The 15,962-nt window shown below is 45.2% G+C and overlaps 1 protein-coding gene across 1 annotated transcript in view; it reads left to right on the top strand.

Moving 5' to 3' along the window:
• Nucleotides 1-5,243: 5,243 nt before the first annotated feature.
• Nucleotides 5,244-15,962, top strand: part of CD34 (CD34 molecule) — a 74,489-nt gene continuing 63,770 nt past the window's right edge. The window contains exon 1 of the mRNA XM_033917971.1: nt 5,244-5,371. Coding sequence (XP_033773862.1) covers nt 5,359-5,371 — 13 coding nt within the window. The 5' untranslated portion in view covers nt 5,244-5,358. The remainder of the gene's footprint in view (nt 5,372-15,962) is intronic.

Raw genomic sequence — 15,962 nt, 5'->3', positions numbered from 1 at the left:
CCCTCTCAGCCTCCTCTTTTCAAGGGAGAAGAGGCCCAGTTTCTCTAACCTCTTGCGGTACGGCAACTCCTCCAGCCCCTTAACCATTTTAGTCGCTCTTTTCTGGACCCTTTCTTTATGTATGGCGACCAGTGCTGTAGGCATCTTGAGGAAAATGGAGGCATCACTGTGATCTTCTCCATAATTCAGAATTGGATTCTGCTAGGATAAAAGACTGATCCTTGTGTCCCCTCATACCTATTCAAGTGAACATGTAAGGGTGTGGTTTACTGCAGACCATGGAGCCTAAACAGACACATTCTACAAAGTCGTCAACTAAAACTCAGTTTCTCATGCTCAAGGTAGTAAGATGTGTGTTCTTGCATCATAGCAGTATCTTCCTTTTCTTTGCTTAAAGCTGACAAAATCTTTGTTCCCTTTGTAATTTCTGTGACTTGGTTGCATGAACATAAATAAAATAAAAACTCAGCAAAAAACTGGACTTGACCTAAACATCAGTGCAAAGAAATGCCAGAATGCATTAGAAAATCAATTAAGACGCATTGTCAGTGTTTTTTGAAGCCAGTGTGGGTTCTTTGATTAAGACTAATGTATCTCCAGCCAAACCATTAAGCATCACTAACAGCAGCATATTGATATCTTGTGTTAGTTAGTGGCAAGTGCCAGGACGTGCCACAGGATGGCATGTTATTGATATCATGGTATGAAGAAGCGGAGGAGCAGCCTCGTGATTCAGCCTCAAGCTGAGAACCAGGGAAGCCTGACTTCAAATCCTGGTTCACTCACGTTGGAAAGTCACTTTACCCCTCCTCCGCCTCGGGTTCAGCTTAAATCAGGCTTGTTCAAGGTCAGCCTTCAAGGGACACAAACTGGCCATGTTTTCCAGATATCCTTCGTGCTCTGGTCAAAAACTGCTTCTACACTCAGGCAGCGAAGATAGAAAACCAAGTCTCCAACCTATTGACAACAACCCCAGACTACAAGATGTTCAGAAAGGAAATAAAAACTATACTCTTCAAGAAATCCCTTAATAAAGCTTAATACCATGATAAAGCTTAACCCCCCCTCTTACCATCCCCTCCCTAACCCCAGATCCTACTTTTCCCTCTCTTGGAAACCCTCTCTGATCTAACGTTGTAACCCTTCTTCCATAACTCTTTTTGTAATCTGCTTTGAACTGAAAGGTAATGGCGGAATAGAAATCTGTAATGTAATGATAAGATCTTTGGTCCCTCTTCTTGACTCAGATTCTCTTAACATCCTAATTCACTCCCTTATAATATCCAAAATCGATTACTGCAACTCACTATATAAAGGACTGTGTCAAAAAGATATTAGGCGCCTTCAACTCATAGAAAATACGGCCATCAAAATCATTCCGGGTTCCAAAAAATTTGATCATGTCACCCCTTTGTTAAAGAAAGCTCATTGGTTGCCTGTCCCGCACTGGATTACCTATAAAATTGCTCTTCTAACTTTCAAAACTCTACCGACTAATGCTCCTGCATTTATAGATAAACTATTGATTCCATATAACCCCCCACCCCCAGCCATGAACCTTAAGATCAGCCTCACAACACTCTCTTAATGTCCCGTCGTATTCTTATTTTCTCAGTTACTGCCCCCTCAATTTGGAACTCTCTCCCCCTCACACCTCAGAATTGAACAAAACTTGGATAAATTCAAACGTAGTTGAAAATGCTTTCTTTTTAAAGAAACCCACAATTGATTTATCATTTAATCGGTCACATCTTCCCTACTGTACCTCCCTTTTACGTGCTTTTTCTTAATAAATTGTATTTCCTCCCTTTTTTCCTATTGTTCTCATGTCGCAACCCCAACCAAGTATGTCAGTCTTGGAAGGTCTAAAATTTAAAATTTTTAATGTACAATGCTTTGTATTCCAGGAGAAGCGTTTTATCAAATATTAATAATAAACTATAAACTATCACGTATTCACGTCTCTTTACAATTACTACTATTTATTATTTCTAGATGCATGCAATGCTGTAAATTAAACACGCAAGAGACGGTCCCTGCTCAAAAGAGTTTATAGTCTAATTATGACAGACACACAGGACAAATGGTGATCAACCAGCACATTCCATGACAGACAAATACACAGAACACTAGAAACAGTGGCTATATGGATGAAAGAACACAGACTAAAACTGAACCCAGCCAAAACAAAATTTATACTTCTTAAAAAAAAAAAAAACACAAACCCACAACCATAACAAACTTAGTAATAAACTCAATCACATATCCCATTCAACCCACCCTAAGACTTCTGGGAGTCATGATAGATAGAAGCTGTGTCATGCAACCACAAATCAACAAAACAATACAGAAATCATTCACAGTCATGCAAAACTTAAGGCAAATCCGAAAATTATTTGACAGAAAACAATTCCAGCTCGTGGTCCAATCCCTAGTCCTAGGACTTCTAGACTACTGCAACATCCTCTATCTCCCCTGCTCCGCAGCCATGATAAAACAACTACAAACAGTACAAAACACAGCCCTGAGACTGATCTATTCGCTGAAGAAATATGAGCACATCACCATCACATACATCGACTCTCATTGGCTCCCAATACAAGCAAGAATACAATTCAAATTCTACTGTCTACTATTTAAAGCAGTGAATGGAGACAGCCCAACCTACTTGAACAACTGCGTTATCCAACCTGCCACAACCAGGCTAAGGAGAACCCACACACCATTCACTTATCCCTCAATCAGAGGCGTCAAACGCAAAAAAAATGTACAATGGCCTGCTGGCCACGCAGGCAGCGAAACTTGACCACCAACTATCTAATCTATTGATCACGACATCAGACTACAAAACTTTCAGAAAATAAATAAAAACCCTGCTATTCAAGAAATCAATCAAGATAAACTAACTCCGCAGGAAGCATTTCAATCCCCCAAAGTAACCCGCTCAACTATGTAACTCTTCTGGAATTGTCCAGATAACCTCTTATGTAATCCGCCTTGAACTGGAAGGTAATGGCGGAATAAAAGTCACTAATGTAATGTAATGAATTACAGAGGGAATGATGAGGTAAAGAGGGTAAGGGACTACAGAGGGAATGGCAAACAGATTTTGTGCTTTGCAAGTTGGTAAGGTTAGGACTTAAATGCAGCTTTGAAGAGGTGGGCTTTAAGCCTGAATTTGAATACCGCCAGAGATGGAGCCTGACGTACCGAGTCAGGCAGGTTGTTCCAGGCAAGGCAGAAGGGACGAAGTCGGGAGTTGGCAGTAGAGGAGAAGGGAACAGACAAGGGAGACTTACCCAATGACTGGAGTGCTCGAGGTGGGGTATACAGTAGAAAGCGATGAGAGATACTGAAGATACACTTGTAGATCAGTAAGAGGAGTTTGAACTTTATACGGAACAGCCAAGGAGCCAGGAGAGGGCTAACTTGAACATAACGACCCTGGAGGAATAGGAGCCGTGCAGCAGAAGACCTGCGAGAAGCAAGTTGCAATCTCTCTCATGCATATGATGGCAGATAAAGGCCAAATGGCCCATCCATTCTGCCCATCCACAGCATCCACTATCTAAGAGCAGCATGGGACTGTGTAATGCTGAGTTGGCGGCATTCTTTGGCGGTTATGCCGCTAGTGAGTTCTGAGCTTGACACTTGTCCAATGTGAAGTTTTCATTAATGTTTTAAAAAAATTGCTGGTTATCCTTCCTCCTGAAGAAGCCATCGGAGAAACATGAAGATTATGATATATGAATTATGTACATTGATATTACTGTATAACATGGATTATTATTTTGTTGGTTTTTTTTTTTTTAATTTTTTGGTTTTGTTGTGACGCATCACTGGGGAGCACGTTGAGGACTTTAAGGACTTGAAGTATTGTGACAATGGACAAAACAACTTTTCAGCCAAGATACCATATATACTCAAATATAAAGAAAAATGGCCCAAAAATGGGGGTCTCGGTTTATATTCGAGTCACCCTCCTCCTCCTCCTGTTCACCGTTAAGCTCCTGCATCACTCTCCTGCATGCAGGCCGACCACACACCCCAATGTCACTATCCTCAACACGCGCAGCTAGCTGACATCTGACCACCTACTGGTGCTGCTACCGCCGATATGCTGATCCGGCAACTGCCCGAAGCCACTGACCTCCATGCACAGGTCAACCCTCAAAAACCGCTCTTAGTGCCAACGCAGATCCGATCGCTGACCTTCATGCACGGGACTGACCACCCCCGGAGCTGCTAACCCATCTCACCTCACCCCCCGGAACTGCTAACCTCCATGCTCCCCCTCCCCAGCCGCTCTCCCACTGCACTCCACCCACCGGAATTGCCAACCTCCATGCCCACACTCTCCCGCTGCCAAGAAATCCCGGCCGCACATACCATGACAGTAATGAATGCGGAAAGAAGGAACTGGATAGCGTGTATGGGGAGCTCTGAAGTTCTGTTATGCCTCACAGCTCTTCCCCAATTTAATTTGGGGAGGGAAGGTTTTCTCTTTCAGAAGTTAGCATCCCTAAGATAGAGGAAGTATTAAAGGGATGCTGATCGTCACATTAAGGACCAATTTAAATATGATTGTAAGTGTCAAACACATTACCAATTACCTCCCCCTGGACACAATATTGGAAGTGGTCAGTACTCACTGGCGTCCAGAGACCAGGCTCCAAATTTCAGGGCTGAGTTTGAGTTTGGAGCTTCTGCTTGCACTCTGTGAAATAACTGATCATCTTTCTAATTTTTAGAGGAGATTTGGTACAGAATTCCATATTCTATACTTGAGAATGTGTTTTTCTTGTTTTGATGACTAAATACCATTCACAGTGCCCCCTTCTGCACACATTTAAAAGTGCTCTGGATTTATAGATTAACATGTTAATCCTATCTGTCCTGCAGAGGAAAAAACCTTATTCGTTTTCTCACATTTTTTCTGGTTGAAGATTAGTCTCTGAGTAAATGGATAACCTGCCAGCTATTCCAGTGCATTAGGCCGGGACTCTAGGGAGGGGGAGGAAATCTACAGTTCTGTAATAGTATCTGCTTTATTATGAGGCTTTATAAATCTGATACACAATTCGTTCTGGAGGATTCAGTGATGGATTAATTGGTAAATTCCTACATAATTACAACTGTCGCTGAAAGAAGGTGGTGTGGGGGAGGAGGAAAATCTATTTTGTGGGCTGCAGTATACAAAGCAGGAGCCCAGAGTAACAGAGCAGGGGGAGAGAAAAGTCAGTGAAAAATGAATCTATTTATGGTTTGCACTAAATATAATCCTGGTACAGATGGTGCTGTGAAGAAAGGAGTACAAGGCAATGAAGGCTTATTCCGAGCTGCTCTCTGTCCAGATTCATGCCGAATGACTGTAAGATAACATCCGCTTGTGTTTCTTGCTTAAAAAGGGAAAGGGGATGGGATTTGATAAGGGGGGGCAGGGAGCGAACTACCCCAGGCACCATCTTGGCTGTTCCCCCACGCCACCTCTCTACCTCTTTAAATCGTCACCAGCGCCAGCAACTTCTCCAGCCGGCTGTTCATCAGAAGGAAAGCCAACACCGACGCGAGCAGCAGAAGAGAGCGCATGAGTGTGGCATGGGGAAGGAGAAGGGGGGGGACTCTTACCCTCGCTCAGGGCAGGATTAACCAAAAGGCCAAGTAGGCACGTGCCTAGGGCCCAAAATGGTCAGGGGGGCCTGATGAAGGAGGGCATCAATATTGTTTTTTCCAAACGGCGATGGGCCCCTCCAGCTTCGATCGGCAACGCGGGCTCCCCCCAATCGGCAACACGCCCCCCCCCCCCCCATTGACGGAAAGTAAGACAAGCAAGCAACGCAGGTAAGAAAGGCAACGGGAACTATAATTGTGCAAGCGGTGCTGCTTGTCCAAAGCTTCCCTCTGACGCAGCTTCCTGTTTCCGCCTGGGCACATGGTGGGGTGGGGCGGGGCAGGGGGCCCAGTGTACTTGTGTGCCTAGGGGCCCTCGACAAATTAATCCTGCCCTGCCCTCGTTACATCACTGATTTGATACATCACCTTTCTATGGTTACAATCAAAGCAGTTTACATATTATATAGGTACTTATTTGTACCTGGGGCAATCGTGGGTTAAGTGACTTGTCCAGAGTCAGAAGGAGCCGCTGTGAGAATCAAACCCAGTTCCCCTGGTTCTCAGGGTGCTGCATTAACCATTAGGCTTCTCTTCCATTTTTCCCCCTTTTTAATATACTGTACGCTATGTACCATATTTTTCGCTCCATAAGACGCACTTTTTTTCCCACCCAAAAGTGGGTGAAAATCTCGGAGCATCTTATGGAGTGAAGGTATAATTTTTTAACCCCCCCATACCATTAAAAAATCCCCCTGCCGCACGCTCCTTTTTAAAACATCCCCCCCCCCCTTGCAAACACCCACTGCTGTCGTACTTTGTTAAAAACATCCTGGTGGTCCAGCGTGATTCCTCCCTCACTAGCTGTCTCCTATTTCCCGGCCAGAAGTGCAGAGGTCAGGCGCGAGCTTTCCGCGTTCCTGCCTGCCCCTGCGCTGCTTTCTGATTGGTTCCTGTCAGTTCTCATAGGACTTGCGCAGGCAGGAGCACGGAAAGCTCGCGCCTGGCCTTCGCGCTTCTGGCCGGGAAATAGGAGACAGCTAGCGAGGGAGGAATCACGCTGGACCACCAGGATGATTTTAACAAAGTATGATGGTGGTGAGTGTTTGCGGGGAGGGGGTGCTAGAAAGGTACCGGGGGATGATAAAAGTACCGAGACAGCCGTCGAGGGAGGGAGAGGGGGATTTAAAAAGGTACAGAGGTCTGAACTTGGTTTTCTTCTATGCTGTTCATTTTGAGGGCTGGGGTGGAGGGGATTTGATGGGGGGTCTGGGGGAGGGGGGGTTCTTCTTGTGGCCTTGGAGAACATAAGAGTCCAGTCCTCTTTGGTGGGTATTTCTATTTGTAAAAGTGTTTTTGTTGTGATTTTTTTCTTTGTTAATAAAAAAGGTATGGGGGTGGCTACCACACAATGAGGGGAGGGATGGGAGAGTTTTGTGGATTGTGGGGGCTGCTTTTCTCTGTTTTGCTGGTGGGGTTGTACACAAGGGACAGGTACTTTAGATTTCGCCATAACAAAAATTTTGTATTGGGCATGCCTTGAATTCTGATCCCGTACATTATGCTTGATCTTTACTTCATCTTATTGTTATTCTGTATTTGGTTGTCTTCAGCACTGGTTCTGCCCGAGTGCAATTGATGTACTTTTATGCATTATGATTTTGCCTAATAGATATTTTACAAAAAAAAAAAAAAAATAGGTATGGGGGGGGGGGGTTTCTGGCTGGCTTGGTGCTGGCTAGCTGCCATTAGATGTACCTACCATAAGAAGTGCCATGTACCCTGTCTTGGCCTACCACTAGACCACCAGAGAGGTTACGGGGTACAGGGCACATCATTTGGTTCAGAATTTTTTTTTCTTGGTTTTTCCTCCTCTACAGGTAGGTGCATCTTATGGTCAGGTGCGTCTTATAGAGCGAAAAATACGGTATGTGTGCATATAGTGTGGATGAATAATTTTAGCTTCACAATGCTTCTCAATCTGAGTCCATAATGTTTCTGCTCTGGTTTAAGGTATCATATAACCAAACTGTGTTCTGATGAAAAGATTTGATACTTCTTTTGCAGCTCATGCTGCTAATGTCTGGTATTTTCTCTTAGCAAATTGATGAAGAATTAGGCTCAAGATCAAAGCCATCTGAGCTCCGGCATAAGTGCTTTCTAAAGCTTCCAATCTAAATGATATTCACAAGAGGGTTACCAGATTTCCTCTTTTAAAAAAAGGGGACATGTGGTTCCGCCTCATTCTGCCCCAGTCCTGACCTGTTTTGCCTCCAGCCCTAACCCCACATGAACCTTGTGCTTCCTTTGAGCTCTGGGCCATGCGCTGATGTCGATGCGATGACATCATGCTCATGCACACATGTGTGATGTCATCACATCGATGTCTGCACATTCAGAGAGGGCCTCCAGACGCGGCCCCAAATTTGGGGCCTTCTAAAACCCAGACAAACTGATGACAAATACAGGGGTAAATCAAAAAGGCAAAATATATTTAACAGCTTTAATAGAAGTAACTGGTGAGTTTGAAGATGTTCTCCCCTAAGGCTTCCATGGCTGGTGTCATAATTGTTGCTGTTTTCCGGGTCTCGCCATATCTGGGTTGGTAGAACCAGCGTTTCAGCCATCATACTGAAGAAAGCCACAGCAGGATGGCTGAAATGTTGGTTCTACCTACCCAGATGTGACGAAACCCGAAAAACAGCAACAACCAAGTTGTACAAGTCTGTCCAGCAGTCTGTCCTGCATGCTTACTTCTTTGGCTGACCTCTCTGCCCATGGCATCTTCCATTGTGGACACGGCAGGCTTTCTCTGAGGGAGAAACAGGCTGTTCTTTGCGTGCCCCCGCAATCAGCCTCTCACTAGACTGTACACAAGTAACTTTATCATGCAGTATATGCTGCTGCCCTGGGATCATTTATCACATGCTACGTAAAGTGACAACACTGCCTGTGAAATCAGAACACGGTCTTAATGGACAAAAACACAAGCCGGGCTTTCTGGGCTTCATTACTGTGACTTTATCTGCTTGTTTTTCCCTGGGCTTGTCTCTGATTGTACAGATTAGCCCTCAGCGGTTATTAGTTTATCTTCTGTTACAAGCACTGGGCAAGCTACTGGCTTAGGCTTGCTACCTTCCAAAACAAATGTTTGGGGCAGAGGCTTTGATTACCTACAAATTAAGGCAACCTATGTTTAGGGGGAGGGGTATGTCAGTCCCTCTATGCATTACCCCACACCTCTAATTTATTGCAAATCAGCTCACTAAAAATAGCTCCGATGCCATTTAGTGAGGCAGTAATCCAAAATGGCATTTGAACCTAGGCCCTGATTCACTAAAGTCAGCGATCGTCACTAAACCTGTTTTCACAGGTTTAGCCATGATCGCTGCTAACCAACCTGATTCAGTTAACGGCCCATCGTGTGTTTTCCCCCTCGATCGCCCATTTCCCAATCCGGCCATGCAAATTTGTAATACTTCATGCAAAATAGCCAAGCGATTGATTCACTAACATTTGCTTGGCTATTTTGCATCGGGTTTTACGATTCTAAGACCTGACTGCTGTAGACCTGTCGGTACCGACAGGTCTGTCTGGGTTTTTTTTTTTTCATTTTATTATTAATGGCACTGATATTTTGTGTGTATTATGCAAAATATCTGCCCAATTTTTTTTAAAAATGAGAAAAGCCCCCCCCCCCGACAAAGCGCCCCTTCTTCAAACCATAAAAAATGGCAGGAGGGATGCCCACTCCCTCCTGCTATTGGCCCCTTCCCGCGGTCTAATCAGGTCAGGTCATCGCACCCCCCAGTCCCTGTACCTTTAAGATGGAAACAGGAGGGGTGTCCCATCAAACCCTCCTGCTCCTCTGGCTTGCTCCCGCTGCAATACGGGCCTTAGGCCATGCCCCGGTGTATCATGTGATGCACAGGAAGGGGTCTAAGGCCCTGATTGGCTCAGGCACCTCGGGATCCTCCCTTGGGAGGGGCCTGAGGCACCTGAGCCAATCAGGGACTTCCTTAGGGAGGAGCCTATGGTTCCTGAGCCAATCAGGGCCTTAGGCCCTTCCCCGTGCATCACATGATGCTTCGGGGGGGGGGGGTCTAAGGCCCGCATTGCAGTGGGAGCAGGCCAGAGGAGGGTTTGACGGGGCCCCCTCCTGCTCCCATCTTAAAGGTACAGGGATGGGGGAGGCCAACGGGGGGGGGGGTGCAATGATCCGACCGGACCGCGAGGAGGGGCCAACTGGAGGAGGGAGTGGGCATGCCTCCTGCCATTTTTTTGGGTTCAGAGAGGGAGCGCTTTGTCAGGGGGGGGCTTTTTTCATTTTTTTTTTTTTTTAATTGGACAGATATTTTGTGTATAATACACGCAAAATATCTGTGCTATTAAAAAAAAGAAAAAGAAAAAAACCCCCGGCAGAAGCCCTGACAGTGGTGACAGGAGGCTGCTTCTCGCTGAGCGATTGAGTTGGTGATGAGTTTGCATGCAAACGTGATAGTGAATCAATCGCTGTTTTAAAATCGGCCAACAGCTAACTTCAGTGAATCTGGGCCCTATTTCCTAATAGTTTGTCACTTTACAACTTTTTTTTCCCCTAACTTGTGACTAGAGAGTCATTATCTTTGCAACTTTTTCTCATTAATTCTGACTTGCTAGTCATTTTCCTTGTGACTTTTTCTATCTGTGATCAGGTAGTCACCGTCTTATGCTTATCTTTATTTTCTTACCTCCTATTCTTTCCTTATCCTTCCCTCTTGTTCCTATCCCACTTGTTTTTTCCTTTAAAATATTATAAACCTTTCCTGCCCTTTTTGTCCTCTTGTGACTAGTTCTGTCTGTGCACTTTTCCCTTGTTATGTTTTTATTTTAACTATAGCCCATTGTTTTTATCTTTTTTGTTAAAAATGGCTGGACCGCAGCCCGACAAAATCCTGTCACTGAGCCTACCACCATGTTTACAAACTTCCATTTCGCTTCAGAGGATGCAGAAAAGAGGTTGGTGTGTGCATTTGTCTGCTCTGCCAACCAAGTAGCAGAGGTGAGGCATAATATAGGCATTGTCTCTCCTAACACACCTGCCACGAAAGCCATTTTCAGGATAACTGGCAGTAAAGACTTTTGATTCCTTGCCATGTCAAAGAACATGATGCCCGGTAAAGGATTCATCCTGGCAGAAATGAGGATGGTGGAACTGCCATCGGAGGGGGCAGGGGGGGGAGGGAACAGAGAAGGGCTGTCTTGAGGGCCAGATGCACAAAAGCTTGCCTTACAAGTAAGACTTGGGAGTGTTACTGTTAGACTCTAATGCTCATTTGGTTCAACTGCAACATTACTTGTTTCGTGATTGTACCCAGTGGCCGTTGCATTGAATCGGTTCATGATGCCAATAAGGGAGTTTGGTTAGGGATGGGAAAGAGGAAGAGGAAGGGGGAAGGTTGTCCATGTCTATAGAGGACTATGATCTCCATGAAAGGCACAGAAACCCCCTTCTTCACCCCCCCCCAATGCCCTCTGATCTTTCCTTGTCAGATATTGTCACTTTTTACCATCCCTGCTTTACCCAAAGTGTTTACTCAACCTTCTGCAAGAATTCAATCTGACAGACTGGACGGGGGACAAGATAAATGGTAAAACCCAAATGATTTCAGCTGTCATTGAAATATGAAGCTGCTGATGTTTTTTACACCAATCTAGACAAAAATGTAGTAATGACACAAAGGGGGGGGGTGGGAAAGGAGATTTTGCAGGGCGCAGTGTGAGCATTTCCTTACTACTCCCCCCCCCCCCCCACAGTTCTGGATGGGACTCCAGGCTCATTCGAAGCACTGAGCTGTCCTCTCCAATTTAAACACATTTATCTTCACTGCCACAGCACCCCTTTCTCAGTCCCAAATAGCTCCAGGGGCCTGGGCTTTTCCACAGAGGCCAGCCTTTAATTACAACCAGGCTCTGGTGGTATGACAAGGGCACCGGTAGCCCCCGGCAAGCGTCAGCCAGTCCCTGCATGGCTCCTAAATCATAGAAAACCCACTGGCTCATTTTTTTCTCCATTTAACTTAAAGAAGCTGTCACCCGCTGTAAATATACTTCACCTTCAAAGCAGTCTCCAAGGAAGAGCAACCTGGAACTTTAGATCAGGGATTGTTACAATGTATCGCTGAGGGATTCCAGCTCTTGCTACATTCCCAGGGCAGGGGGGGACACGACGAGGAGCAGACTTGATAGATCAATACTCCGATTAAGATGGGAGCCCCGTCTGCTTCCTAAATTTACAAAATCAAGATTAGCTGATCAAACAGGAATCTAGGAAGCATTAACAGTCCTTACCGAGGGCTGCCCCTCCATCCCTGGTTCCTCTCTGGGGTGTCAGAACATAAGAAGTTGCCTCCGCTGAGGCAGACCAGAGGTCCATCTTGCCCAGAGGTCCGCTCCCACGGCGGCCCATCAGGCCTAATTGCCTGAACAGTGTCCCTGACTAATTTTGTAACTGCCTCTAATCCTCTAATCTTATCCCTATAACCTACCTCTACTCCTATCTGTACCCCTCAATCCCTTTGTCTTCCAGGTACCTGTCCAGACCTTCTTTGAAGCCCTGTAGCGTGCTCCTGCTTATTACATCCTCCGGTAACGCGTTCCATGTATCCACCACCCTCTGGGTGAAAAAGAACTTCCTGGCGTTTGTTCTAAACCTTCCCCCTTTCAATTTCTCTGAGTGTCCCCTTGTACTTGTGGTTCCCCATAATTTGAAAAATCTGTCCCTGTCTACTCTTTCTATGCCCTTCATGATCTTGAAGGTTTCTATCATGTCTCCTCTAAGTCTCCGCTTTTCCAGGGAGAAAAGCCCAACTTCTTCAGTCTGTCAGTATATGAGAGGTCCTCCGTACCCTTTATTAGCTTAGTTGCTCTTCTCTGTACTCCCTCAAGTACCGCCATGTCCTTCTTGAGGTACGGCGACCAGTACTGGACACAGTACTCCAGGTGCAGGTGCACCATTGCACGATACAGTGGCAGGATGACTTCCTTCGTTCTGGTTGTGATACCCTTCTTAATGATGCCCAACATTTTGCTTGCCTTCCTTGAGGCTGTGGCACACTGCGCCGACGCCTTCAATGATGTGTCTACCATCACTCCCAGGTCTCTTTCAAGGTTACTCACCCCTAGAGGTGTCTCTTGGACACAAAGCAGCCAGTGCTAGTTTCGATGCAAACCTACCCTCCATTCTGGCACTGTTTAGAATAAGAACATAAGAAGTTGCCTCCACTGGGTCAGACCAGAAGTCCATCGCGCCCAGCAGTCCGCTCCCGCGGCGGCCCATCAGGTCTATGACCTGTGAAGTGGTTCTTGACCATTTCTATAACCTACCTCTGCTTCTATTTGTACACCTCAATCCCCTTTTCCTTTAGGAACCTATCTAAACCTTCCTTGAACCCCTGTACTGTGCTCTGGCCTATCACAACCTCCGGATAGATAGAATAGAAATGATAGATAGAATGATAAATGTCTCCAGTGGTTGCATGGTGAGAACCCTGTATAGACCTTTGCAATCTCCTCCCTGCTCTCTAGGGCATATATAACAGAGATGCCACCTACGTGGATTTCACATTACTCGTCCCACACCTGGGGCTTCATTACACCTTATAGCTATTCTGAAATGGGTTTCAGATGGAGCAGAGAGAAAACACACAAAAGGTAGGGTTCCCCTATCTCCTCTCCCACCACACCCCAAATGATTTTACAAATGTTTACAGCCTTCCCTCTCCTAAAAGTTAAAAGTGGAATGACCCAGCTGTCTTCAGATGCAGAGCTGCTCTGCCCCCTCCCCCCACCACCACCTTGATCACCTCCACCAAGCCTGCGGAAGGGGATTAGGCACTCCAGGTGAACCTTCAGCCTTGCACCTTTCTCAGGTAACTTTAAAGTCACTTGTCCCTCTTTCTTTGAGATTTTTATTAGATTATGTTGTATTTTATGTTTTTCTAAAATGTTTAAACCTCGTTAACTGATTTTTCAAGTAAATAAATCAAATCTTGTAAAATATTAACATAGAAACTTGATGGCAGATAAAGCCTAAATGGCCCATCCAGTTTGTCCATCCGCAGTAACCATTATCTCTTCCTCTCTCTAAGAGATCCCGCACTTTCTTGAATTCAGTCTCTGTCTCCACGAACTCTTCCAGGAGACTGTTCCAGGCATCTATCACCCTTTCTCTAAAAAGGTATTTGCTTAGATTACTCCTAAGCCTATCACCTCAACTTCATCCTATGCCCTCATTCCAGAGCTTCCTTTCAAATGAAAGAGACTCGACTTGTGTTCATTTACACCATGTAGGTATTTAAACACTATCATATCTCCCCTCTCCCACCTTTTCTCCAAAGTATAAAGACAGATCTTCAAGCCTGTCCCCATACACCTTATGACAAACACCACACACCATTTTAGTAGCCTTCATCTGGATCGACTCCATCCTTTTTATAAGTTTTTGAAGGTACAGCCTCCAGAATTGTACACAATACCTCTCCCTATGCACCCTAGCATCCTTCTAGTTTTCGCCACCACCTTTTCAACCTGTTTGGCCATCTTAAGATCACATACAGTCACACCCAAGTCTCGCTCTTCTGTCAGACACATAAGTTCTTCACCCCCTAAACTGTACCGTTCCTTCGGATTTTTGCAGCCCAAATACATGGCCTTGCATTTCTTAGCATTAAATTTTAGCTGCCAAATTTCAGACCATTTTTCAAGCTTAGCCAGGTCTTTCTTCATGTTATTCAGACCATCCGGTGTGTCTACTCTATTGCATATTTTGGTATGATCTACAAAAAGACAAATCTTACCCGACAGCTCTTCAGCAATATCGCTTATAAAAATGTTACAAAGAACAGGCCCAAGAACAGAACCTTGAGGCGCAACCCTGGTAACATCCCTTTCCTCAGAGCGATCTCCATTGCCCACTACCCTCTGTCGTCTTCCACTCGACCAGTTTCTGGCCCAGCCTGTCATTTTGGGGCCCATCCCAAAGGCACTCACTTTATTTTATAGGCGCCTGTATGGAACACTGTCAAAGGCTTTGCTAAAATCTAAATACACTACATCTAGCTCACTCTCTCTATCAAATTCTCTGGTCACCCAGTCAAAGAAAGTGAATCCATGTTGCCATTGGTCCTGTAATCCATTGAGTTCCTATGAGCGTAGGGAGCAGCACAGGCCATTCAGCGCGGCTCTCTGTGCTAAAAAACGCTAGCACAGTTTTGTAGAAGAGGGGGTAAGTTTAAGTATATTTTTTGGGTTCAAAACTACAACTTCTGGCCAGGATTCTGATGAAAGGAGAGTGCTGAGTGGATCTATTGTGCCCTTCAGCCTCCCAGTTACTGCTGGTCCCAGCCTTGATATCTCACTAAACAGTCAAAAAATTAATAAAAGTGTTCACCAAAAAAGCAAGGGTTACATATACATAAATGAATGAATAGTATCTGCAAGGTTGTAAGCTCTTCTGAGCAGGGACTGTCTATCACAAGTTAAATGTACAACACTGTGGACGCCTTTCAGCGCTATAGAAATTGAGTCAAATTTGCTTCCTATTGTGAGAGGTTCTGGGTGGGAAGGAGCAAGAGGATGTAGGAGGGAAGAAGGGACAACAAAAAAAGGGCAAGAGCGCTTTGATGGAGAATATTTCCCAGAAAAAGAGAGTGCAGTGCCCTCAGTATTTCTGGTTCTTAAATTCACAACAGTTATTTTGAATATACTGCGTACAAATAGAAGGAGAAACAGCAGGTGTGGATGCCATCATTTGGGGTCTGATCTAGCAAACATGGGATGAGCTTTTGAAAGTTCATTGGGCCATTGCAGTATGAGTACAAGATGATGAACATAAGAACATAACAATTGCCACTGTTGGGTCAGACCAGTGGTCCATCGGGCCCAGCAGTCCGCCCACGCGGCAGCCCTTAAGTCAAAGACCAGTGCCCTAACTGAGACTAGCCCTACCTGCATATGTTCTGGTTCAGCAGGAACTTGTCTAACTTTGCCTTGAATCCCTGGAGGGTGTTTTCCCCTACGACAGACTCCAGAAGAGCATTCCAGTTTTCTACCACTCTCTGAGTGAAGAAGAACTTCCTTACGTTGTACGGAATCTATCCCCTTTTAACTTTAGAGAGTGCCCTCTCGTTCTCCCTACCTTGGAGAGAGTGAATGACCTGTCCTTATCTACTAAGTCTATTCCCTTCAGTACCTTGAATGTTTCAATCATGTCCCCTCTCAATCTTCTCTGTTCGAGGGAGAAAAGGTCCAGTTTCTCTAATCTTTCACTATACGGCTTTGAATGGAATGAGCTGGCCAGACACGCTGCTGCT

Source organism: Geotrypetes seraphini, chromosome 13 (assembly GCF_902459505.1).
Source record: "Geotrypetes seraphini chromosome 13, aGeoSer1.1, whole genome shotgun sequence".
Classification (NCBI taxonomy): Eukaryota; Metazoa; Chordata; class Amphibia; order Gymnophiona; family Dermophiidae; genus Geotrypetes; species Geotrypetes seraphini.
This window is presented reverse-complemented; position numbering and strand designations above follow the sequence as displayed.